Source organism: Calidris pugnax, unplaced genomic scaffold (genome assembly GCF_001431845.1).
Source record: "Calidris pugnax isolate Ruff unplaced genomic scaffold, ASM143184v1 scaffold69, whole genome shotgun sequence".
Taxonomy (NCBI): Eukaryota; Metazoa; Chordata; class Aves; order Charadriiformes; family Scolopacidae; genus Calidris; species Calidris pugnax.
The window spans coordinates 823,839-848,491 of record NW_015090859.1 but is presented as its reverse complement, the minus strand read 5'-3'; the positions used below and the strand labels follow the sequence as shown (position 1 = coordinate 848,491).

At 41.0% G+C, this 24,653-nt stretch overlaps 1 protein-coding gene across 2 annotated transcripts in view; it reads left to right on the top strand.

Annotated features, from left to right (window-relative positions):
• The window catches only part of TMEM255B (transmembrane protein 255B), a 73,439-nt gene that overhangs the window by 30,880 nt on the left and 17,906 nt on the right, over window positions 1–24,653 (top strand). For both annotated transcript variants that reach the window (XM_014944222.1, XM_014944221.1), the window contains one exon: window positions 23,899–23,979. In XM_014944222.1, coding sequence (XP_014799708.1) covers window positions 23,899–23,979 — 81 coding nt within the window. The remainder of the gene's footprint in view (window positions 1–23,898; window positions 23,980–24,653) is intronic.

The window sequence follows — 24,653 nt, the reverse complement described above, 5'->3', positions numbered from 1 at the left end:
AGGAAGTAGCAGCCTTTGGTTAGACGTACTGTGAAGAGGGACCCTACTGAGTGACAAACCTGAAACTCACCATCTGCCTGCTGTCAAAGGGTGGGTCGTTTAACCAGAATGACAAGTATTTCCAGTGTGTCTTCAAAACCCAGTCCTCCTTCGTCCTGCAAACTTACTGCCATCCCTGCTTCAAAAGGGCATTTATAGGCATTCCCAGTATTGCAGTAGCAGTGGTGTTACCAGTAGTTCATTACTGGCTCTGTGTGCCCAGGAATCTTTCATGACCTTCATGTGTAAGCAGTAGACAAACTTAGAACAAAGCTTTTTTTTTTATTTTTATTTTTGACTCACAGAGTTCAAATTAAAATATTAGACAGACAGGATCAATTGAAGAACAAACCAGAGTGAGTTGTGGGGTGATTTGAATATGCCAGTTTACATAATAGACGTGTTGTTTGCTGTTCTATCTTTTGTGATGGATTACCTAAAAATCAATCTGAACCTAACCTTTTAATTGAGCTTTGATTCCCAAAAGCATCAGGAAATAAATAGTTATGTTTTAACAGCCACTAGAACTCATATGTAGTGTGCTGCACAGTGTGAGGCTGTATGACCTCCTCACTGCTATGAAATATCATGGGCCTGTTCATCTTTCTGCTTATGTTCATTGAGGGGCAGCATAACACCACTGGCATCAGTAGAACTGTACTTAATTTTCTGTTAGCAAATGCATCAGAGTAACTAGGCTTTGGATCACTTGGAGCATAAAGCTGTAAACTGATTTCTTTTTTACTGTTATTGAAGAGGACTTTAAACCAAATGTGGGCTTCAGAACACATTGCACAAGGAAGGAGACATCTATTGGTATAAACAACTGAGTTGTGCAATTTGAGCACAAATAAACACTCTGGATTGTAATCATGTTTTGTGTTAAACAGACCCTGCCAGATGCTGAAGTGGCCTGCTTTTACTCGGATTCACCCTGTTGTTGCTCTGGATGACACTTGGTATAACTTTGTCTCGGTGTAGCATGAGCCCAGGGAGCCCTTCCACGGGAGCTGCGTAAAAGAGGAGGGGAGCAGATTCCTATTCAGGTTTCCTACTCCTGAAAATTCAGTGATCGTGCCCCAGAAAACCATTGCCACCTATTCAGATCTTGGGCCTGTCTCCTAATTTTCCGTGAACCAGACTTACTTTTGTCCTGTTTTGATATGTTCATTAGGAAGTGTTCAGATGGCACTTGTACAGTCTTACAGCTTAAAAATGCAGTGCAACTGTGCAGCCACAGCCCCCAGTGCTCAGGTTGGACACGGCATCACCTTCACTGAGGCGAGTTACTGTGTCACAGGACAGTATGTGTGTGTGCTAAATCTCAGACCCAGAGACAAGCATCACTCCTGTCATCTTTCTAGGTGTTTCCTTTGTCAGTTTACACTCTTTTGGCTTTAAGTTCCTTTCACATATGTTACTTAGCCATTCTAGAACCGACACTGCTTCCTATGTAAACTAACAGCAATATTGTATTTGAATATTATTGTACCCTTATATCTGAAGAAACAGCATCTTATATGTAATACCTAGAGTTTATATTTACCTCCTCTTTATTGTAGCATAAATAGCTGTGTGGCATTGCTTGCTGTCATGGCACAAACTTGAGGATAAGAAGTTCCACCTAAACATGAGGAGGAACTTCCTTACTGTGAGAGTGGTAGAGCACTGGAACAGGCTGCCCAGAGAGGTGGTGGAATCTCCTTCTCTGGAGACATTCAAAACCCGCCTGGACAAGTTCCTGTGCAACCTGCTCTAGGTAGACCCGCTCCGGCGGCGGGGTTGGACTAGATGATCTCCAGAGGTACCTTCCAACCCCATATGATTCTATGATTCTATGGCTCTATGATTCTATGGCATGCCCTTGATGTGTTGTTACGGACTAAAAGTGATTCAGTTCATTGCAGTGCTCTCTGGGGAGAAAGTGGGGCAGCGAGTTGTTGTAGGAGAGCCATTGCCGTCACCCAAGAGGAAAGCATTTTACAATCTTGGGTGCAGTTCTGTATCTGGTTAGGTCAGTGACTGGGTATTACAGCATCATCTGTGCAGAGCTGGAGACTGGACAGGGCTGGTCACCATCCAGGCATCCCTCACAGTGCTGGAGATGTACTACCCAATGACATGAAGCCGCTTCATTCATGGCATGACACACATCATGGAAATCCATTTCCAGCTGTTCACATTTGGGCTGAGTTTTATTACATCTGTCTGTTCTGGTCTCCTTCACGTATTGCAGAACAAAGAAATACTTAGTAGTACCATTTTGTTGGAAAACTAATTGGTGTGTCAACATGGTCACACTCACTTAATCTCATTCTCCTCCTCTGTCTAATAAGGAGCTTAATAGGATCAGGTGAAATAAAGGTTTACATCACCTAATTTCTCTGACTGTCGCAGCTGGGGAAATCTGTAGGGGTGGTGTAAGTGTAAGTGTACTCCCAATTGGATTTACAGGAGTGGTGAGGCCTTACCTAAAGAAGGTGTGTCATGCAGACTATGGTATCATTGCCAGCATGTTACCTCCCCTTTGCGTCACAGCTAATTTCCTTCAGGGAGAACAGTAACACCACGTTCGCTCCATTCCCCACAGGCCAGTACCAGCTGTGTTCAGACCTGTGTTATGCTGTTGCTACTTTGGATGCTGCCTTTGGGGGATAACTGCTGGAGAACGGGACTAATCTGTCCTCTGTTCAGGGAGAGGACAAACTCCTGGCATGTCAGAGCGGGTGCCCAGGTCTACACTGAAGCTATAAAGTTTTCACGAGGGAGGAATTGGGCAGCGTTAGCTTTTTGGTCCCCAGTATCAGGGTGCTGACACCAGGGCTCCAGGTCCCCTTTTCCTCTGTGGGCAGAAGTACTAGCTGAAGCCAGACAGGCTTCAGAGCAACAACAAATGTAACATCCTCCGTATCAATTTCAAATAAGAAATGTCTCATTTTATTTTTAACTTCAATTGAGTTGGGAGGGATGTGAAGAGACAAATCACGTTATTATAGATTTTTCTTAGTGTGTGCCTGCTGTGGAATGGAGACTATTACCGTTGCACATTTTCTCCTGCTCTTGTAAATCTGTGGATAGAATAATAAAATACTTTCTGTGTTTTATTTTCTTCCCAAGAAGGCATCAAATTGACAAAAATTATTCCAGGAAAGGGATATATTTCAGAAAAGAGATATTTAAATTATTTAAGACTCATTTTAAAACACTTTGTTTAATAGAAAGCTCTGGAGCACAGCACTTACAAAATTAAGAACACTGAAGGAAAGGTAGCTTGATGTAAAATAGCAGTAGCTTATTTCAAAATAATGCAGATGTAATTTACTGTGTAAAGTTAATTTTTCCATTGTTCCTTCGGCTGCACTTTTCACCTTAGAAAAAAATGAATCAAATGAAACTAATCAAAGCTGGAATTAATGTGCAGTGATGCTATTTCAGAAAAATATGGTGATCACAGGAATCCATTATCTGCATTAGTGTTTGCTTGAAACATTTTGTTATTTAGCAGATGAGAATAGCCCAGTTGTCTGAGAGCTAATGGAGATTGTTCAACAGTATCCTCTCACCACATAGAGAAGACCACCATTTCCTCCTCACATACATATTCTCTGCAGTATTTACTACCCTCCTATCCAGGACTGTGAGCCTTAACCATTGCCGCATGATCCTTAGCTTTGTGGTTATCCCCCAGGCAGAACCTAAAATAGCCAGAAGCAAGAAATCCAGTTATGAAGTGAGGAAATAATACCCTGCAAGAGCTTCCCAAGAAAGTTAGGAAGATGACAGGTAGCAAAAGCATGGGGAGATACTTTAAGCTGTGGAGACAAATGCTTTGTATCATCTTTTCACGTGCTTAGTTGGGAATCATGGAACATAGGTACTGACACAGGCCAGTTGCATTTTCCTGAGTATGGAATAAAAATGCCTGACATGCCTGAAAGCTCTAGGAGAAACCAAGGGCTCAGGCAGAGGAAGTCTTCTCTGACTATAAGACCTGCCTTTTGATTTTGTTGAGTGGAATTCACTGACCACATCTGGACAGATTTATTAGAGGGGATCCACTAAAAAGAAAAAGCAGAGCTGAAGAGCTTGGGATAATACCAATGAGAACACCGGAAGATACAGCAGTGAAATTGCTACTTGGGACTGTTGCCATTATCCTTTCTCTCCACACCTTGTTGGCTTTGTCTTCTCTATAACAATTCTTCAGGTAGTTCAATATAGCAATAAATAAACCCCTAAGGCTTTCTTTCTCCTCACTGAACAAGCCCAGTTCCTTCAGCACGTCCAGGTACATCCTGTCCTTCAGACTTCTGATCATTTAGTGGCTCTCCACTGGTCATACTGTAATTTGTTGAGGTCTTTCTTATATTGGAGAGAGATTAAAATTGGACACCATACTGAGATGTGGCCTCATGAGCATTCAGCAAAAAGGAATAATGACTTCCTCCAGCCTCCTGGTGATGGTTTGCTAATGCAGCCCAGTACACTGCTGGCCATCACTTTTGCAAAAGCATCCTGCTAACATATGTTCAACTGGTCCACAAACACATCTGGTTTTTTTCTTTGCCAAGCTGCTACCTTGCTCAGCTTGAACTGTTGCCTGGGGTTATTCCAGCACAGATGCAGGATTTTACATTGACACTGTACAAAAACTAACAGAATGCAGTCAAAGAATTTAGATTCAGGTTCAACTATTTTTAAAGATGCATTAGATTTCTCCTCTAAATTTCTATAACCAACAGAAAAGAATAAAAAAGTTTGGATGCTCTGTTCATTGCCATTTCATTACCATTTTTGGCTTTCTTTTAAGAATGAAGTGGGATGAATTTTCTGTGTTTACAAAGCCTAAGAATTTGATAATGACCCTTACGTACCGTATCATAAATTACGGCTACATCGTCTTAGCTGTAGTTCTGGTTTAGTGCAGTTTATAGTCATGCATGAACTTGCTTTAAAAGGAAGTGATTTTTAAGACAGTTTGATTTTATGTGGTGCAATGAAGGGACAGCATAAATCTGTGGATCAGAACTGCTGAATATACATGCTGTCCTGGAAGCTGGGTTCCTCTGCCATGGAGAGCTGTAAGGTCTGATGAAAAACTTGGCCAAGGTCTGTGTGTAGTGTCTTAGAAGTGCTTCCGAGATGTTCCTCTGAAATAGTCATCAGGGGCCTCCTAAAAGCAGCCTCTGTGTTTATTATCTGGATGGGTTATGGGACACATCTTTGAATGAGTGCTTGGATAGTGTAATGGGTGGTGATCCTTTGGAAGATTATAAAGTGCTTACAACTTCTGATTGTGAATGGTGATGCAACAAATTAGCAGAATAATCAGATGCACTTCAGGTTAGCTTTTACAGGTAGCCAACAACATGGCTTACTTCAGTACTTTATGACTGGCAATTTGAGAAAATGCTATGGTAAGGTACTGTATTTGGACCTGAAACCTGAAATGGACTATGCTAAGAGAAATCATGTTATAAGAGCCTGAGGTGAAGAGCATCTTGCTCTGTTGTTTTGTGATTTTAGACATCTATTTTTGTAAAAATAGATCCTAATCCATTCAAGAATTTTCTTAAGTCTCCACAAATAAGAAACTGAGAAAGTGGTGGAATGTGAAAATGTTGGGATCCAAATGCCTTGGGTCACAGTAGTGAAATGGCAAAGGAGTAAGAGACCATCTGTAGGTTTTTCATGATGTAGGATAATTCTATTAACAGTAGTTACTCTGAAGACGACTAGATTCCAACTCTAGTGCCTCTGGGATAAAAATGTGTTGCAGTGGCTTTGAAATTGTAATTGTATATCCACATGATAAGTGATCTTGTCTAGCTGAAGTATTCTTATGTGACTGCATTATAGAGGAAAAGCTTCTTGGTGCCTTAGGCGTGACATCACTCACTTCAAGCAAAGGTTCAAGTTCCCATCCTGCCTAAAAGCAGACACAACATGTTAGATTCTGATTTACAATAGCAGATTCTCACAAGCTGTTCTGAGCACTTCAGATGTGCAAGAGTTGGAACAGAAAAAGTCAGTCTCCAATCCCGGGCTCCCATTTTGCACTCTTTTACAGACTTTATGTCTGTATGCCAGCTTTACATTGATGACTGAAGTTATCAAAATGCATGTAGGTGTTGGAAGGATATGTGTATAAGGAAATGGAGGGTGCTGTGGAAAGGCAGAGTTGCTTGTCCATCATGAGATGCACGTCAAACCAGGCAGTGTTAAGTTGTCCCTTAAGATTCCACTCCTTTTCTGCAAAATCACTTCTGTGTCACATTGAGTAATTTCATTTTCAGCTCATCTAGTTTCTTCCTCTTGATAGTGGTGGCTTAAGGAATTGATTAAAATGGAACGTATCATCAGGCACTAAGTCCTGAAATGAACCTGTAGCTGAACTGGAGGACACTAAAGTACTTATCCCTAGCATGGGATCTTCACCCAAATGGTTTAAGTGCAGTGTGTGGACTGCTGAGTCACATCAGCTGGGTAATTATCTATAGATTTGGGAGTTTAGAAAATAAACTTCCGATATTTATTGTCTTTTTATGTATGTTTACTCAAAATACTGGTTAGTAAGCATGGCATTATATAAACTCACTTTGTGGGAAGCATGACCTGACAATGGGAAAAAAAATAGTCTTTTGTCTGGGGAGTGCTGGTGTGAATTAGGCTCTGGTTAGTAGAGCTCAAAGCTGTTGTACTAAGTAATATCAGGATGGGAGCCCCCATCCAGTGAACAAATAAATACATTCCTAAAACTGCAATCCTAGCCAGCCCCACCAGAAAAGAACATGAGTGGGTGTGGGTTTTGGTTCCTTCAGCTTGTTCAAAGGATTTAGATCAGGGCTGTTTTGCGTTGTACCTTTCTGTGCTATAGGACCCAGATCAGGCAGTTGAGTCCTGCTTTTTTCTCACACAAAGCACGTGTAAACTACTCTTAGTTATGTGCTATTTTATGCCTTTAGGCCGAGAAGCTGCAAAATCACCATGGCCACTTGGTGCTGAAGGGAGGCTGAAGGGAACACTCACCCTTGGTGCTTTTATCACAGACAAACAGACAGACAGACAGACAGACAGACAAGTGTTGGTGCCAGTGGTAGAGAGGCACAGCTGGGAGCTGGAGGGGAGGCAGGACCACGTCTTGGGGCTGCAGCGTTCACTTGGCTCAGCTTAAAGCCAGCGTCGGGCCAAGGTAGAAACAATGAATCCCATGATGACTGAAACAATCAAACATTATGAGGCCTCAGCTGGGAACGTGAGTTAGGCAGAGAAGTACAGTATGAAATGCTGTGAAGATCTGATGTCTGTTGTAAGCATAGGACCTCAGGCTGGGAGGCCTACCCAGCAGGCAGCTTCCCCAGGCCTTGGGCAGAAGATGCAGGTGTTGCATGGGTGCGCTCAAGAGTTGATGGCACCATCTGGTGGCTGCACATGCAATGGCCGAGAATGTTGATCCTCTTCCCATCTTTTAAGCTTCATGTCGAGATCACAGACACTGGGTCAAGAATTGCAGCAGGTGCCCAGCAGCTTCGCTGACGACCACTACATTTTAGTACAGAGTGACTTCAAATATGAGGAAAAACTTCTTTACGGTGAGGGTGCCAGAGCCCTGGAACAGGCTGCCCAGAGAGGTTGTGGAGTCCCCTTCTCTGAAGATCTTCAAGACCCGCCTGGATGCAGTCCTCAATGATGTGCTCTAGGCAATCCTGCTTTGGCAGGGGAGTTGGACTAGATGAACTCTAGAGGTCCCTTCCAACTCCAACAATTCCATGATTCTGTGATTATTAAGCCCATAGCATCTGACATGGCTTGCTGTCACAGCCCAAAGCCTTGTGTGCTTCAAGCCAGATCACTGAAAAAGCCAGTTGAAAATGTTCTGAGCAAGCCTTTTTGAATCAAAAACCAAATAGTTGTATTCCATGTCTAACGAAGTTGTTACCTTGACGACCGGTGGTAGAAGATGCAACTCCAAAGAATTTCTCATTGCAATTAAGTTAGCTAGCTTCTCTGGAGAAGAACACTAAATGCATTTTACTTTCTCCATGCTGCTACATGAGACAGAATTACAGATAATTACTTTTAATTCCATTTCCATCCTGTATGACTCATTAATATAATAGCATGGCATAGCATATACCATAAAGGGTTTTGTTGGTATTTTTAGTAGAGCGAGCACTAAACATTTATAACTGAAAACTAGCACTAGTTCAGTAGAGATTTTTATATTGATGGTCCACCAAAGTGAAAAATGTTTTATTGATAAACTTCCTAAATATAAAGTGCTTAAGTTTGCAAGCGGTGCATTTTGACGCGAATGGTCAACTATCCCACTGTATCCCACTGTATTAGACCTTGCATCTGACACTGAGATGGGAAGCACAGACTTCATTCCTATAGTACTGCTTAATTGCAAGGGGGGATTAATTCTTTTTTGTGGACATATTTAGGGGTTGCAGCAAAGGAGAACTCTTGAAGCCAGTTTAAGCCAGTCTGCTAAAATTTCTCTTTTGTACTGCAAGATGACCAGGCCAGGCTGGTCAGGTTGGATGGGTCTTTGAATTACCTGGTCTAGTGGGAGGTGTCCCTGGCCTTGGCAGGGAGGTTGGGACTAGATGATCTTTAGGGTCGCTTCCAACCCAAACCATTTTATGGTTCTATGACAACATTCATGTGAGGGTTATGTTCATGCATCCAAATGCAATTGAGTATACTTTAAATCAAAGTGCGAACGCTCTTCTTTGAACAGTCCAATCCAGATGGTAGAAAAGCTCCTCAAGCTGGATAGGTCTCCAGCCTAATTGAGAGCCCTGGAATGAGTTACAGATATCTACAGATGATTGGTGCTTCCTGCCGCATCAGAGCCTGGAAGGTCTGTTTTGCTGTCTGCTCTGGCAAAATCACCTACTTTCAGGTGAAGATCTCCCCCACAGTAACTGGAGTTATATTGGTGCTATTGTACATTATTGTGGTTTTGCCAGAAGAACCTTCCTGCACCAAAGGAGGGTTTTTTGGATGCCTTTTTGCCACGCTGGTATTTTCAGCTGACACACAAGGAGTAAAGTAGAGAAAAAGGACATCCTAGCTCTAGGATGGAGCCACTGCATTTTATAAAGCAGCAAGTCTAAGGAGGACTGAAACATCAATGTGGTAAAAAATCTGAACACAAAGTAGTCTTCAGGGAAGATACTGTAGTTAACTGAGCTAACGTAACCCATGAATTAATGGACAGTAGTGTCTACTAGCAAAAGGAAACTGAGTTATCTATAATGACAAGTATTTTGGAAGGTATTAGTGGCCATGTCTACTCTGCTGCTATGGAATAAACTCAAGCATCAGACCTCTGTCTAATAGTTAGCTGCCACTTCAGCTCAGTGTCAGATGAAAACAAATCTGAACTAGAAGGGTAATGCTAAGTTGTGTGGGTGTGAGCAGTGTGAATGGGACCATGTGGCCTCAGGACTGGAGGCTGGTCTCTGGCTTTTATTTGGCAATACAGGTGTCACCTGTGGGATCATTGCTAGATTACTGACTCTGGTGTTTTTTCATGCTTTGCAAAGGACATTATCAACTTGGAAGGAGTTCAGAGAAGAAAAATCTGGCATTTGCAATGGCACCTTTTAGCAACAGCACTCAGAAATTTGATTTATTTTATTTATCAAAGAGGAGGTTGAAAGGTGAATTGATCTTGGTCTCTCTAAGGTATCTACATAATCAAAGGTTAACTGATAACAGAGGGCTTTTAGTCTCTGACACAAAAGCATAAGTGCAAAGGGTTGAAATCTGTGCTAAACAAATTCAAACCATGACAAAGACACAGTTTTGACAATAACGAATTATGGAAACAGCTTTGCCAATAGTATGGATGGTTCTCTGTCACTGAAATATTTAAATCCCAAGCTTCTTTTTACATGATCTTATGAAGCTCGTCCAGAAGTTATGAACTTGACACAGATGTCTTGTGGTGAAGACTTTATTTAGCCGGTGTTATTCAGAAGGTCATTGTAAGAGTGGGGTCTTCAAAGAAGGGTCCTGGGACCTGTTTTTATGGTCAGGTGAACGCTCTATTGCCTCTTGTCAGCAGGTCTCTCTGTGTGGTGCCAGGACCTGATCCCTGCTGGAAAACCATTAGGAGTTCACAGATTAAAAAAAGTTTAAAACCCTTTATCTAGATTGCTGATCCAGGTTTGCTGGTCTTCAAATCTGCAAAGGAAATGCAATCTTTAACATGAATGTAACTGGAATAATATCTCTACTAAAGACACTATTCCTCCAATACTGGATAACAAGACAACCTAATGATGAAGGTATTAGATGCATCCAAAGGCTTGAGGGCTAAACTGTCATTTTGCTAATGTTTTCTGGACTAGAACGTGGAGAACTTACACTGTATAAGGGACAGGGAAGGGCTTCAAGGAATTTGTCCCCAAGAATCTGCAGTCTGATATTCCTCTCTTTCCAGACAGGTATGTATTATGCATACAGCCTGAATATATTGACATTACAGAGAAGCTGATGGGATGCTCTAATTTGGTTGCCAGATATTTTCCAGCAAGAAAAGTAATGGCAACCCTTCTTTTTGGAGAACTTCTTGGATTGTCCCCCTCCGGTTTGCAGGGCTTCTCACATTGGCAGGGACAAAGCCCCCTGCTTATAAAGCTTCTCTCTTTTTCATTTATTTTTTTTTTTTACCTTTCCACTGAAATTCTTTTCAGGTTTAGCCGAGTTGCAAATTCTTTCAAAAGCCTTTTTTCTTCCCTGCTGTGACTTGTTTTCCAGGGGGAAAAGGACTGGAATTGCACCAACTAAACACAAATGTCTAAACTATTAGGCAGCACACGCATTGGGTTGGATGCCAAAGAGCAATTCACTTGTTGATGGGAAGGAATAAGAGAGGTTCACAGTTCCTTTCCCAGCAGCATCTCTCTACATCTACCACATGGTCTCCACGTGCTGTTCTGCAGCCCCAGGACAGGGGCAGAGAGAAGGTTGTCTGGAGCCTGTCAACCTGGAGAATAGAAGGCTCCAGGGAGACCTTATAATGGTCTTCTAGTAGCTAAAGGGGACCTACAGGAGAGATGGGGAGGGAGTATTTATCAGGGAGTGTAGTGATGGGACGAGGGGCAACAGATTTAAACTGAAAGGGGGAAGATTTAGATTAGATATCAGGAAAAAATTCTTACCTGTGAGGGTGGTGAGACACTGGAACAGGTTGCGCAGAAAAGCTGTGGATGCCCCATCCCTGGAAGTGTTCAAGACCAGGCTGGATGGGGTTTTGAGTAACCTGGTCTAGTGGGAGGGGAACTGGAACTCGATGATCTTTAAGGTCATTACAGGAATGATCCACATGTTTGAGTATGTGAAAGCTAATAGCCATTTAGTTACATGATTCTGTCTGACAGCACAATGTCAGTGTGCAACAGGAAAGAATTTTCATGCATTGGCGTAATAGCAAATCTGGCATTTTCAATTTCTTTGGCTCTTAAAATGAAATAATTTTCTTTTAGCTTTGCTTCCAGTGTAATTAGATAGGTGAGAACCCCACTGAGTATATTTTAAATCAAATCCAGAGATATGAGGGAAATTCTTCACATTTTACTCACATTAATAATCAGATTATTATTCGTGTGGAAATAATATGAGAGGTGAGAAAGTAAGCAGGATTTGATCAATTTTTAAAACGACACTGGTATTCAGTTTCCACAGATTATGGCCTTCTGCATTTGTATGTAGATTATAGTCTTCTATAACCTGTCTCTGTTTCCATAGATTATAGTCTTCAGCATCCGTGTGGCTCCTATACATCCAAAAATCAGTTTTGGGGAGGGAAGACAGAATTTATTTAGCAATGTAGAATAGCAGATTGAATCAAGGGAGATTTGCTGTCTACTTCCATCTTTAATCTTACTTTACAAAGCACTAGCCATGATGGAATTTATGCAAAGCATACAAAGCAAGTTAATTACAGTTTAATCCAAAGAAAGGTGGGTGACTGGGGCAAAGGGCTTGCAGTTTGCTCTGAAAAGCACAATCTACTTCCCTCTGATGTGCTGCCAGCAGAAGATAATTACCTTCATTGTTTCCTATTTTCAGAAATGTTTCTAGACTATCAACAGATGTTTCTGTTCTATGAAAAAAAGTCGAAGCTGCTACACAGATACATAGAGGGGAGAGGGAGTAACTACCTGCAGACTTCAGACCACAGCAAAAATACTTGGCATTTTTTTCCCATCATTTGTCAAAGGGAAACAATGCTTTGAGTTGCCCTGTACAGAAACTAGTGGAGTTAAAAAAAGGAAAATGTGCTCTTTATTCACATAGATCTAAATCAGCAAAGCATGAAAAAGTCCTTAAATTTGACTAGCATAAAAATTTAGGGTATTTAAGCATGCTGCATTTTGCCCTAGCAAAAGGTTTCAGAAAGGCAGAGGGGGTTTTTTTGTTTCATCTTTAAGAAGAAGTCATGCTTAGTATGAATAATAATATAATGTAGCAGAAGTTTCTCTCTCTGTGGGCAGATGATTATTCAGTTGTAAATAGGGCCCATGAAAAGTATGTTCCTAGGTACCCAGTAAAGTTTTGATTGATTATTATTAAGGACTCCATTAAGAGCTTATTAAAATATGTCTTGCACCAGCACTCATAGAATATGAAAGTTCACATGTGTAATATATTTATTTAGTCTTTGATGAGAAATTCCAAGTTTGAAATAGTATGTTTTTAAGATATCATAGTTTAAAATGTTTTTTTTTTACTGAACCTGCCTAGAGTTTCCTTGTATGTATGCCTCAGTGCAGGTCTCTCCACACTTGCAGGCAGTAGTATATCCAGTGGCTTTTTTGCCTCTGGAGCACTGAAAACCATGTATGTGAACATCTCTGATCTTCTGAAATGCATGTGAGCTTCGAAATGGCAAGAGGGTGGAGACAGGGAAACAGGTATTGTGCCTGAGCAATCAGGGCATTCATGAATCATTTCACTAATGGTTTAGACCATTGTAATTTTGAAACTTTCATCTTTCCACTCCTCCTGGGGCTTCTCTTACGGACTTTTTGCTCTCTTACGTTTTGGGGCCTAGTCCTGCAGTCCCTTCCATTTGGATGAACCCTTTCAGGCTGGGCTCTAGTGTGCTATGATGTGTGTCACTGGGGGTCTTCCCTTTACAGGCATCATAGGGAGTTTTGATGGCAAATTGTTGGGCATAAACATCTACTTTCTGTGTGTTTTCTGCTCAATACCTAACATAAAAATTTCATACATAAAGTTATTATTACATTACCTAGGTTATAATGGAGATACTTAAAGGTCCCCATCAGTGGTGTCCCATGCCCTGAAAATTAAAATCAAGACTGCAACATTAATTCAGCCTCCAGCTTTTTATTTGTTTATCTAGATATTCAATATATATATTGCTCAACTAGATGCATTTAATGCAGAATCTTTTCCTTCTCCTTAATGTAAAATAAATCCAAAAAACATTATAAATGTAAACCCTACATTTCAGTCAGCAGGATAGTCAGTATTTCAGAGATGTAAAGGTCAGTGTGTTGCAAAATGAGATTTCCTGCAGTAGTATACTCAGAGACTTATATATTTCTTACATATTCTGATAGCATTAAGGCAAAAGGGAGGAGATGGGTTGTATTTCATGTATTTTAGTTACATTACCAGAAACAGAATAAACAGGTTTTGCATTCTTGTGGAAGAGTTAATTACTCGCATGGCACAACATCATTATAATCAAGACAGAGCAATCAGTTCATATAACAAACCCTATAATCAAGGTAATGTAATCAATGTAAGTAATCAACTGTAATAAGCAATTAAATATCTAACTGCATCAAGCAATAACTAAAATTACAGCCTTGAATAATATCAGCTAATTGCATCATTAGAAACTTGTGTAAAAGCCAATGGTAAATCTAAGTTTTTAACTACACGAAATAGCAGGTATCATGGGAAAGTCTACAGCCCCATCCTGAGAGACTTTAGCTGGCAAAGCCTGACTGAAGAAAAGCAGTCATATCCCAGTGCCAGGCCTGGATTTGTCAGAGGTCTGGGGCATTAAGGCAGGAGAGGGCTTCCTTGCTGGAGCCTTGCATGGCCCCCACTCCCCAGTGCAGCCAGAGTGACTGTCTCTGATGACATACTGGTTTGCTGCACAGCAGCCTCTGAGCAGATGGGCACGGTGTCACTCAGCAGCTCTGCACATACCTCGTTTCCTCCTGCCACCACTTGCACCTTCATCAGCTAAAGGCACCAGGGCTGCTGAACCTCCTTGTGGACGTGCAGGGGAGTCAGCTCACGTTTCTTCTAGTTGTCCTGCTGCACTGTGTGCTGGTGAGGGCTGGTGGGCCTCTCCTTCCACCTTCATGCCGGGCAGAGTGTGGCCAAAAGTCATTGAAAGAAAAAAAAAAAACTATTTGAAGATGATTTAACCTCTCCTAATAGAATGATATTGATATGAGAATCGACATGTCTGTCCACATCAAGAATAGATCTGTCTGTACGCATCATCTAGCAATGGTGCAGCTCCAGCATCTGGAGGCTTTTCATTTGATTGTAGCAATACTACCAGCCCAGAAATCTTTCCCAAATAAAGGGAAGTGAGACTGATGGTACCACCAAAGAAATAAAATATTAAATAATTAAGTAGAAGAAAAGTCAATGAGGAAACACAAATTGAGACAGATCCATGTATGTGTGTTTTTCAGCCATGATAGTATACCAAGGTACTCCAAGTACTTGCTGGTTTGGAGGAGCGGAAATGAGCACTAACTGCTCCCAAGCATTAAGAGAAAAGGATTCTGTAGCATCTAGTCTTTCAAATTAAATAAGAATCCTAAAAAGAGCCCCTGGAAAGCACAGAGTGAAGTAAATCTGGTTTGTGAGAGTAAAGAAGTGTTTAAGCCACACCAGCTGCTTTTCCTATTTTCAGCGCTGCAGTTGGGTTATTTGAGCATAGTCGAGACAGGCAGGATCCTTAGGCTGGAGCCCAGCATTTCTGGAAGAAGATTAGATCCTAAGTTAAGTTCATGCAGATGGAGAAGCACGAGAAAGGGTAAGTGCTGACTGCAGTCTAGAGTGAAACTCTCAGCATTGCTCTCATGGCATGATCTCACCCAAATCGTGGAAGCAAATGCTACCCTGACTGCTTCCTAAGTATTTAAACAAAACTGGGAATGTATTATTTGCACCAGGGGGTCATTAATGTGTTGTAGTTATATTAGGGGTACGGCATGGATGGAAGCATCCCATCTCTCTGACTCCCTCTACATCACTTTGAGGGGTTTGTTCAACTGTACGTTTGGAAACTCTTGACTTTTAAGGCAAAGGCAATATGTGTCGAAACTGAATCAACGCACTCTAGCCAAGTCTGCAGCTTAGGCCAAAAGAACATGTGAAAACCTGATTCTAGGGCTTATAGTTTCTTAATAGAGCTTGCTAATTATCATCTGAATTTTTTTAAAATGGCAAAAAATTTGAAAACATTTTGTTCCTGGTGGTGCCGTCAATTGCAGCCTGTGGCAGTAGCATAACCTCAGGGCTAGGCTGCTGCACAGATGTAGGACTGTGGGATTCCAGAAGTGTCTTGCTCTTTTCTTTTTTTAGTACTCACCCTTCCAAATCCCAGCCAGTAGGCACTGTGCACTCCCTGACATCCCAGGGCTCCCGATGTTGTTAGTCAAGGTGATGCTCTCACATAAGAAGGCGAAACACAGAAGAAAAAATAGAAAACAAACACTAGTACCACAGAAGAGGAAAACTGCTGAAATGCAGAAATGGAAAGACTTGGAGGCCCAGTTGGTGAAGTAAAACTAAACTGGCATTGGATTCAAAAGCTCATTATGAGCTTGGTGACAATGAGATAAAAGCTGATAATAACTCTAGAAAAGACTGTCTTGGTTCATGGTCAAAATGTGAAGCAGGTAGGAATTATCATAGAATCATACAATTATTTTGGTTGGAAAAGATGTTTAGCATCATCGAGTCCAACCATAAAATTAACAGTGCCAAGTCCACCAGTACAGTTCGTTTTCTTCCCATAACTGTACTTTCCCAACTTCCTTAATTTCAAATAAAATTCACATTTTTTTTTTTTACAATCCCTGTCTCTCAGGCATCTCTCCATAGTGTTCAGGACTTTATTTTCTAGCATCTGGACTTCCTTTCAGGGTCATAGTTTTTTAAAACCTGGGGTTTTGTAGCAACCACAGCATTGCTGTCAGACAAATGCTTACAGCCAATTTATTATGAGTTTTGAGTTTCTTAGTGAATGAGAGAGATGGAGATGCAGCGGCTGGTTCAAGTACCAGGCCCTTTAGCATCCCTGGCACTGACTGAAAGAGCACATCTGCTCAACCCAGTGCAGCAAACACCAGGAGATGATGCCTGGCACTCCCATAAGACCAATCCCTGATGTTGAAGGGAGAGAAAAGAAGCCCAGTGAGCCCCAGGGTTGTGATGGGCAGCCCCAGGGCACCGGCCTGTCCAAGGAGGCACCTTTTTCCTGTGGGAGAACATGCTCCATCCTGCCTGGAGGCTCCTGCAGTTGGGCAATGACCCCTCTCTTCCCAGCTGCTCTCTGAAATGCAAAGTTTATGAAAATAATGCCATTACTTATAAAAATACATTTCAATGAGGCATATGAGGAGTAGTATTTTAGTAACTAATTATAAACTATGGGTACACAAATTTAACTTCTTATGAATTACGGATAAGTTATTCTGTTGGTCTATGAGGAGGTTAAAGATTCTTTATCAAGCATAAGAGAAGATAAACATCTGTAAGAAACTAGCCAGTTTAAGATGGTTATTTTTAATTTAATTTAAAAGTTTATTTTATTTTCCGTCAGTTGATGTGGATTCAATATTTGGAAATCTGAAATTGGAGAGTTTGGGGTTATTATTGTTATGTTATTATTTCTGCTCTTTTCTTAAAATAGTGAAATTATGCAAGATACATTTTTTTCAGAAAGCCTCTTCTGCTCCAGAAATTGCAAACTGAAAACTGAATTGCATGTTTAGCTGCCAACAATTAAAAGCCCCCAAAAATTGTCAAAAAAACCTTCCCCTGCTTCTCATTCCAGAAGGTATCATAATCATGTGCTTCATGGGGGAGTTGCAAGCCTCAGGAGCAAACAAAAGTCTAAGATGTTTTGTTTCTTAAAGTTGATACCCCCTCACTGCGGTATTGAGGACACTGACCTGCACCTTAGACTCAGATGTTGCTTAATACCACCTTTTCACAGCCAAAATGGAAGCTGTTCATAACATTTTAAAAACACATCATTTATTTTTTTTTATGTTTATGAGTAAAAGCACAAAGATGTTTGTATTGATCCCTCCTATGAATCCTTGGGATCTCCAATCAGTGGTCTTCCTCAGAAGACACCCATCTCATTGAGAATGTTGTTGGAAAAGACTGAGAAACAGCTCTTGGTGTGAGAGAGAGAGGAATGACAAAAGATCTGTAGCATTTCCTCTCATTATTTATACAGGGTAGGATCCAATCAGCTTTAGCTCATGTCCCCAGACAGTGGTCAAGTCTGCCTGCTTTCCCAGACTCCTAGTATGGTGGCACCTCCTTTCATGAGTTTCTTCTCTCTTTGGTTTGAAAGTTCTCGGTCTGTATGCTCCCATGTGCCAAGTGCTGTCAGACTGTCAGTGTGAGGCAGGCGCAGATACCTATGCTCCATCCATCCCACCAGAAAAGCATAAAAGCTAGTTGCTAATAACATTTATTTGTTCATATTTGCATGCCTGCTTTCAGAAAGTTAACAGAGAGCCTGATCTTGAAGGAAGTGATAATCTCCAGAACACCCAGCTGTTGGCACAAGGCTGAGCTGGCACTGAAGGGTTATGTTTCGGTTTGCTTTTAGGATTAAACTTGAAAAATCTTGGCAGCTCCCTCTCCTATTCATTGCTAGCTATGCTGCAGATTAAAAGGACCTACAAAAGTGTTGTAGGGAGAAAGCAGAAAATCAGAAACTTCAAGTTAATGAGCAACTAAAAACATTAGTTTGGTTTTGGACTCCTCAATTTTATCTATATTCACTTCTTACATGTGCCTGGGACCATTCTGTGGTCTCCAGGCCAACTGGCATGGTGAAGCCCACGTCCTTACTCCTAAGTCTCTTAGAGTCACAGGCAGCATGGCAATGGCCAAGTTACTTACTGGGAATGGTTCTTGGCCCATATGAATTTTCAAACCATGCCCAGAAATTATTTTGGAAGAGTGATAGTTTGCCCAGGCCAAAGCCATCACAGGCATAATTCTAACAATTTAATGGGCTAGATGATCGAGTTTCAGGCCTGAGAACATTCCCTGGCACTGATTAATCTACACTTCTATCGATGCAGCCATGGAAGCTAAGACCAAATAAATACTGTAATTGGGAAAAAAAAAGGCCTTCACTATATAATTATTTCAATAAATTATTGACCATGTTTTGTGTCTGTAAAGTATAGCATAAATTTCAGTCAATATGGTTTATGCTATATCTCGGTTTTCAGAAAGTTGATTTACACATAAGGGAGACAAAATTTTCCTTATGTTATCCAAAATATATGTGTTCTCCAAGGAAACAAAAACTGGTGTAGAAAAATCTACTTTCCAAGCTCAGTTAAAAGCCATACAACCTCCTCCCCCACAGATGTATCAAATCCACCAAAGATACTGTTCAAAGAATACTTTCCTTACCCAAATAATGTATTTCAAGGCTCCCACCATCAAAGAAAATGTGGGGTTTTTATTGTATGCTCTTAAAAGAAAGCAACCAACCAAACCAAACCCCTCTATATTTGGACCAAATCTTCTCTTTCTTGGCATAAGACCTTCCGTCTTAGCCGTCTGTTCATCACTTTACAGGTTCTAAGACACATAGAGGCAAAATATTAAAATAAAAACTGAGCAAGAACAGGGAGAGCTATAGTTTGCTCTGCAGGGTTCAAGGCTGAACAATTCTGATCTGCCTGAAATTAAAGAGAAATACTGGGTGTCCAGATTTTTTTTGACACCTCTGAAAATTTTCTAAACTTAGACTGATTGCAGTCCGACTGTATCTGCTCATTATATGCAAACACACTCATACATAATTAGCTAAGAAATCATCTTTTCCAGTGCTCAGAAAGATAGAATAAACCCATTTTTCCTTACATCAATAAATAAACCCAAGTATGCAACTACACTTTCATACAGATTTCTTTCTCTCTTTGCCACCCTATTGGTGTTTGTCCTCTGCCTGTATCAGCAGAGCTCTAACTAACAGATCTCCCCATTTTCAGTTAGAGTTACTCAAAGAAGCACAAAAGGGGAATGCATTATTTATTATATAGTAATATGTAAGCATTACACATTAGTGGAAGGTGTTGCATAGCACTGTTCCAATAAAAGTGGTCTAGGAAGTTCCTGGTATCAAAAGACATCAAATTAGTTAAATATTGTTGCTATATACTTTAAAGCAGCTGTTAATAGATGAAATACGTATTTACATACATATGTAGTACGTAAAAGTAGCTCTGTCTCTATCAGTATTGTGGGTGTGATGTGGTGGGGTGTTTTGTGGTTTTGTTTGTTTGTTTGTTTTTTGGTTTTTGTTTTGGTTTTGGTTTTGTTTTGTTGATGTTGTTTGGGGTTTTTATGTGGTTGTTTGGGTTTTTTTTGGTTTTTTTTAAGGTTGGACTCGATGATCTCAGAGGTCCCTTCCAACCATGGTGATTCTGTGATTCTGTGATTGTTGTAAGCAGTAAAATCAAGTAGAACCAAGGACTTGTAGGTATCCTATATTCATACACAGTCTGCAGTGAACACTATAAAAATATCAAGTATTTTATGAGCAGTCCGCCAGGAATACTTTTGCCTTTTTTGCCTCTCATTGCCTTTGTTATTAGAGACGACAATAAAACACTGCTAATGCAGTGTGACATGCTGTTGGATAATTTTAAACACTTCTTAATATCTGTGTAGTGTTATATTCGTTATATTCGTAGACAGGCAAGGTGCTGTTATATTCAACCATGGTGATTCTGTGATTCTGTGATTGTTGTAAGCAGTAAAATCAAGTAGAACCAAGGACTTGTAGGTATCCTATATTCATACACAGTCTGCAGTGAACACTATAAAAATATCAAGTATTTTATGAGCAGTCCGCCAGGAATACTTTTGCCTTTTTTGCCTCTCATTGCCTTTGTTATTAGAGACGACAATAAAACACTGCTAATGCAGTGTGACATGCTGTTGGATAATTTTAAACACTTCTTAATATCTGTGTAGTGTTATATTCGTATAAATGCCTCAGCAGACAGGCAGACCACAGCACCTTGGTAGCATGAAAATCTAATTCAAATGGCAGTTTTTACCAATGCATCCCCAGTGTTGAATTTAGGTGTTGAGTTCTGTGGCTGTCTGGATAAAGTTAATATTATCTAATCTTTTTTATTTTTATACACTCAGTCATCATTCATTTATTTTGATTTGGGGTTGCCAGACTGATTGCACATACGGATGCATTGAGAAGAACAGACTGAATGCAGGAGGCTGCCTTTACTGGTGCAGCAGGCTTGCTTTTCAAAATTCGGTGCATGAAGGAAAGTACTCATTTGCCATGATTGTGCATGCAAATGTATTAACTGTATTTGCAGTGGTTGTTTCCATGTCACAGCTCTGACCTTTTTGCTGCACAGAAATATGAAGTGGATAATAGTTGGTATGGATTAATCAATCACTTCTCTGTCCCAGGGAGCAGTGCTGCTTCCCATCACAAGCACACTTGTGCTAAAAGACCAAACCAATAAAAGGACCAATTTCTTTTTTAAGAGGAAGTGTAAAAGGTAGGAAAGCTGTGCGAGCTAGGGGATCAGTGTCAAAGTGAGGGTCTTCTTGTAATTGATGAAGGCAGATTAGACAGCTTTCTCGCTGCCTTTAACAAGATATAAAGTTGTCTGAGGGGAGGATCTTGGCATTCAGGGCCAAACACAGACTCCCGGTGTGATGTGGTGGCGTCACTCATCAGCAGCCTGTAGTGAGAACATGCATGCCCAGCAGGTAAGATCAGGAGCATCTGTCTCCAGGTGCTAAGATGTGTGTACTGAATTCACAACCTATGGTACTTTGAGAGAATTTATTACTGTGCTCATACCCTGAGGGAGGCTCCCACCCTCTTCACAAAGTCAGAGGCACCAGGGCTTGTGAGTGCAAGGCTTCTTCCAGTTGTCTGAAGAAGCCTCATGTGCTTTTTCCTGATCAGGCAGTATGTAGCAGACACCCACCACAACATTGCCCATTTTGGTCTGGCTTCTAATACTGACAGCTGGCTCCTCATCTGTCCCTAAGCAGAGCTGTGTGTATTCTTGCTGCTTTCTCTCATAAAAAGCAACTCCCCCTTTCCACCATCCTGCATGTCCTTCTGAATGTCCATCCATGACAGCACTCCAGTCCTGTGAGTTATCTTACCATGTCTCTGTGATCCCACTGAGATCATTGCCCTGTCACTGCACACAAACCTCAAACTGTTTGTTCTCTATGCTCTGTGTGTTAGTGTGCAGACACTTTGAAGAGTGCTAAGCATCCCAGAAGAGGGATGAGAACTTTCCTTGTGTTGTCCTATGGGTGCTTCATTATTAATGTGCATTCACTTAAGTGGGCCCCATTTAGCCCTGTTATGTTGATTATGAGATTTCTCTTTCCCCCATCATGCTGTTCACTTCACCTGTTTCATTGGTCCACTGTTTCCTCACTTGATTGTTGGTCCTCACCTCCCTCCCCTGTTGCTCCTAATTTAAAGCTGGTTGACTAGACTGTAGGCAAAAATGCTTTTGTCCTGATTAGTTGGGTGGATCCCATCTCTTCCAAGAGTCCTTGATAGTGAAAGATTCTCTCATGGTCATAAAAGCCAAAGTCCCATTCCCAACATCAGATGTACAGCAGTTGTTGCTGGATGCTGGATCCATCCAGTCCTCCTCAAGCCATTTCTTCTCCCCAGCAGGGTTGGAGGAGACAGAGGCCACCACTTCGGCTCCATGCCCTTGACCATCGCCCCCTCCCAGGATCTTCCAGGATCAAACTGAACCTTGCTATTGCTGTGAATATGATGGCCAGCAGTTTTTCATGCATTTGCTCCTCATGGTAGAAAAAGCCATTCCTACCGCTCACTCCTCTTCTCTCTCATTTCATCCCCATGCAACAGATGAAATCAGAGTTGGAGTATGTGAAAGAAGGGCCTGTGGCTGATCCTATGCTTGCTGTGCTAGCAGAGAAACTACAGTCCTTTTAGTCCTCCCAACTAGATCTGTCCCTGGAAGTCAAGGCTAAAGGCTAATGCTTTCCCAGGCCTATGGAAGAATGTTGTCGTAGTTCATGAAACAGCATGCTGTTTGTGTGGTATTTGCTCTTCCTCTAGAGAAAAAGAATTACTGAAGCATTTCTTCTTACACTTGCGTGATGTAAATAAATACTTTTGGATGCAGGAAGCTAACCTTTCTCTAACCCTTAGGAGTTGGTGTCCAAACTTTCTTGGGTTTGCCAGAGTAATCAGAAAAGCAAATAAGCTGATGGATGAGCTTTATTCATTGACCTGTCTGCATTCCTGCCTAGCTCTGCATTTTTTTTTTTATTATGTATTTTGGGTCAGCAGATTTGTAGAGTACGCACTTCATTATCCAACAAGTATAGAACGCTCAGAAGTGATCTTAATCAGTACAGATATTTCTACAATTTCTGGGTTATTCCTGAGTGGGTCACAAACTTTAAAATGCAGTAAAAGTTAATCAGCACAGATTTCTGCTAACAATTTATGTAGTGTTTTGCTTGTAAATTAGCATGGAAAGAGGAAATGGAATATAATGGGTTTCCATCTTCTCTCTTGGAAGTGGTGTGAGTGACATACTGGAGATTACCTGAGTGCTTTTGAAGTCACAGATCATGACCTAGGACTAGATAAGTGACAGAAAGTTGAAAAAGACTTTTTTTTCTTTGCCAACATAAGTCATTCCTATACCTTATTTTGGGATAGACATAAGTCATTCCTATACCTTATTTTGGGATATCTCGATGATCTGATCATCGAGAACTCTTCAGTCATCAAATCCTCCCTAAGCAAATATGATGTAGTTCTGAAACTGGCTGAGGTGTGCGCCCTCTAGCCTTCAAGTGTCCATTCACCAAGTTTGGAAACACACATCTTCCATCTGGCCAAGAATACTTCACTGTGTTCTTCCTTTATATCACTTATGGGAACCTTTACAAGCAAAATATGAAATATGAGCACTGAATGCATATTTTGCAATAAGCATAGGAAAATAAGGCAAAATCAAACTTGGTGCAAATTACTGGCCCTTTATGACTTTATTTCTTCATTATTCTTTGTTTTGGTTTGGGGATTTGAAGTGTGAGTAGTAAGAGGAATGCTTAAAGTAATAGCTATTTTAATTTGCTTTCACTATGGACACCGTTGAAATCCTTTAAAAAAGAAAGGCCCATATCTTGAAGACAAATAGCAAACTAATTCTTTGTGCTAGGTAAGAAGCTGTGTCAGGAAAAAGGGTGAGTGGACTGTTCTCATAAAGCAGTAGTATTTAACATCAGGGAAGGAAGGGGTGATGTCTTCTTAAAAGAGGTGACTGATACAGAGGAAAATAAATGATACTCACATAGCTTAGTGGCAGAGTGAGGAAGGAAAATATAACTCTGAGGAGAGCTATTCTGGAAAGCAAGCCAGCCCGGGGGTGTGTGAGCCACTTACCCAAGTGACTGCATTGGCTTCAGCTCCGCAGAGCTGTAAGCATCTGCCATGGGTACATGAGACATGGTGCCTTCACACTCCCTCCAGACTGAGTACTTTTTGGACTGTTTTTCTCTTTACAGGAACCCAGACCCTTGTATAACAAAAGGTGCCAGTTTTATTCAAGTGGAATAGGATTCCTATATGATGCCTACCAGACAGAGGTAAACAAACTCACCTCATCACGTGTTTGTTTCTGCTGTGCTTTGAGGGGGTGGGGAGGAAGGAGGGGTTTGTTAGTATTTCTGTGCAAGTAGGTAATGAATTGATAGAAACCCTACTGTTTTTTTCTCACACAAGTCACTCCCAGCTTGTCCAAGCCTCTGGTGATTGCAAATACTTACAACCAGCGAGGTTTTGAGTCATCATCAGTGTTTCTATCCAGTACATTACTCTGAGACTGGAATGATTCCTAGTCCATCTATACTGTATAATAGCTGTCTGGGATGTATTTGTCACACTGGCATCTTTCTCGGAGGACGTTTTTGTAGACTTCAAGTGGAATAGGGAATACCTAAATTAATCCTTTTGTATTGTCCAGAAGACTTTAAGTCTTCTCTGTATTTATCCAGCACAGGCCAAGAATGTCAGTGGTTTGAATGCAGCTTTTTTTATTATCTCGGTGACATTAACATGGTCGGAAAAGTGCCCATATCCAAATGGCTAGCCTCCTGAGAAGTCCAGATTTAGTTTGTTTTCCCATTTTTCATTTTATTATTGTGGCAAATTGGTGGGAGTGAAAAGAAAATCAGGCAGAGCAGGACTGAGAACAGCTAAACAGCGGTATAACTTACAAGAAGCCAGATGTCCTTCATCACCATTCCTCCCATGGCTAAGA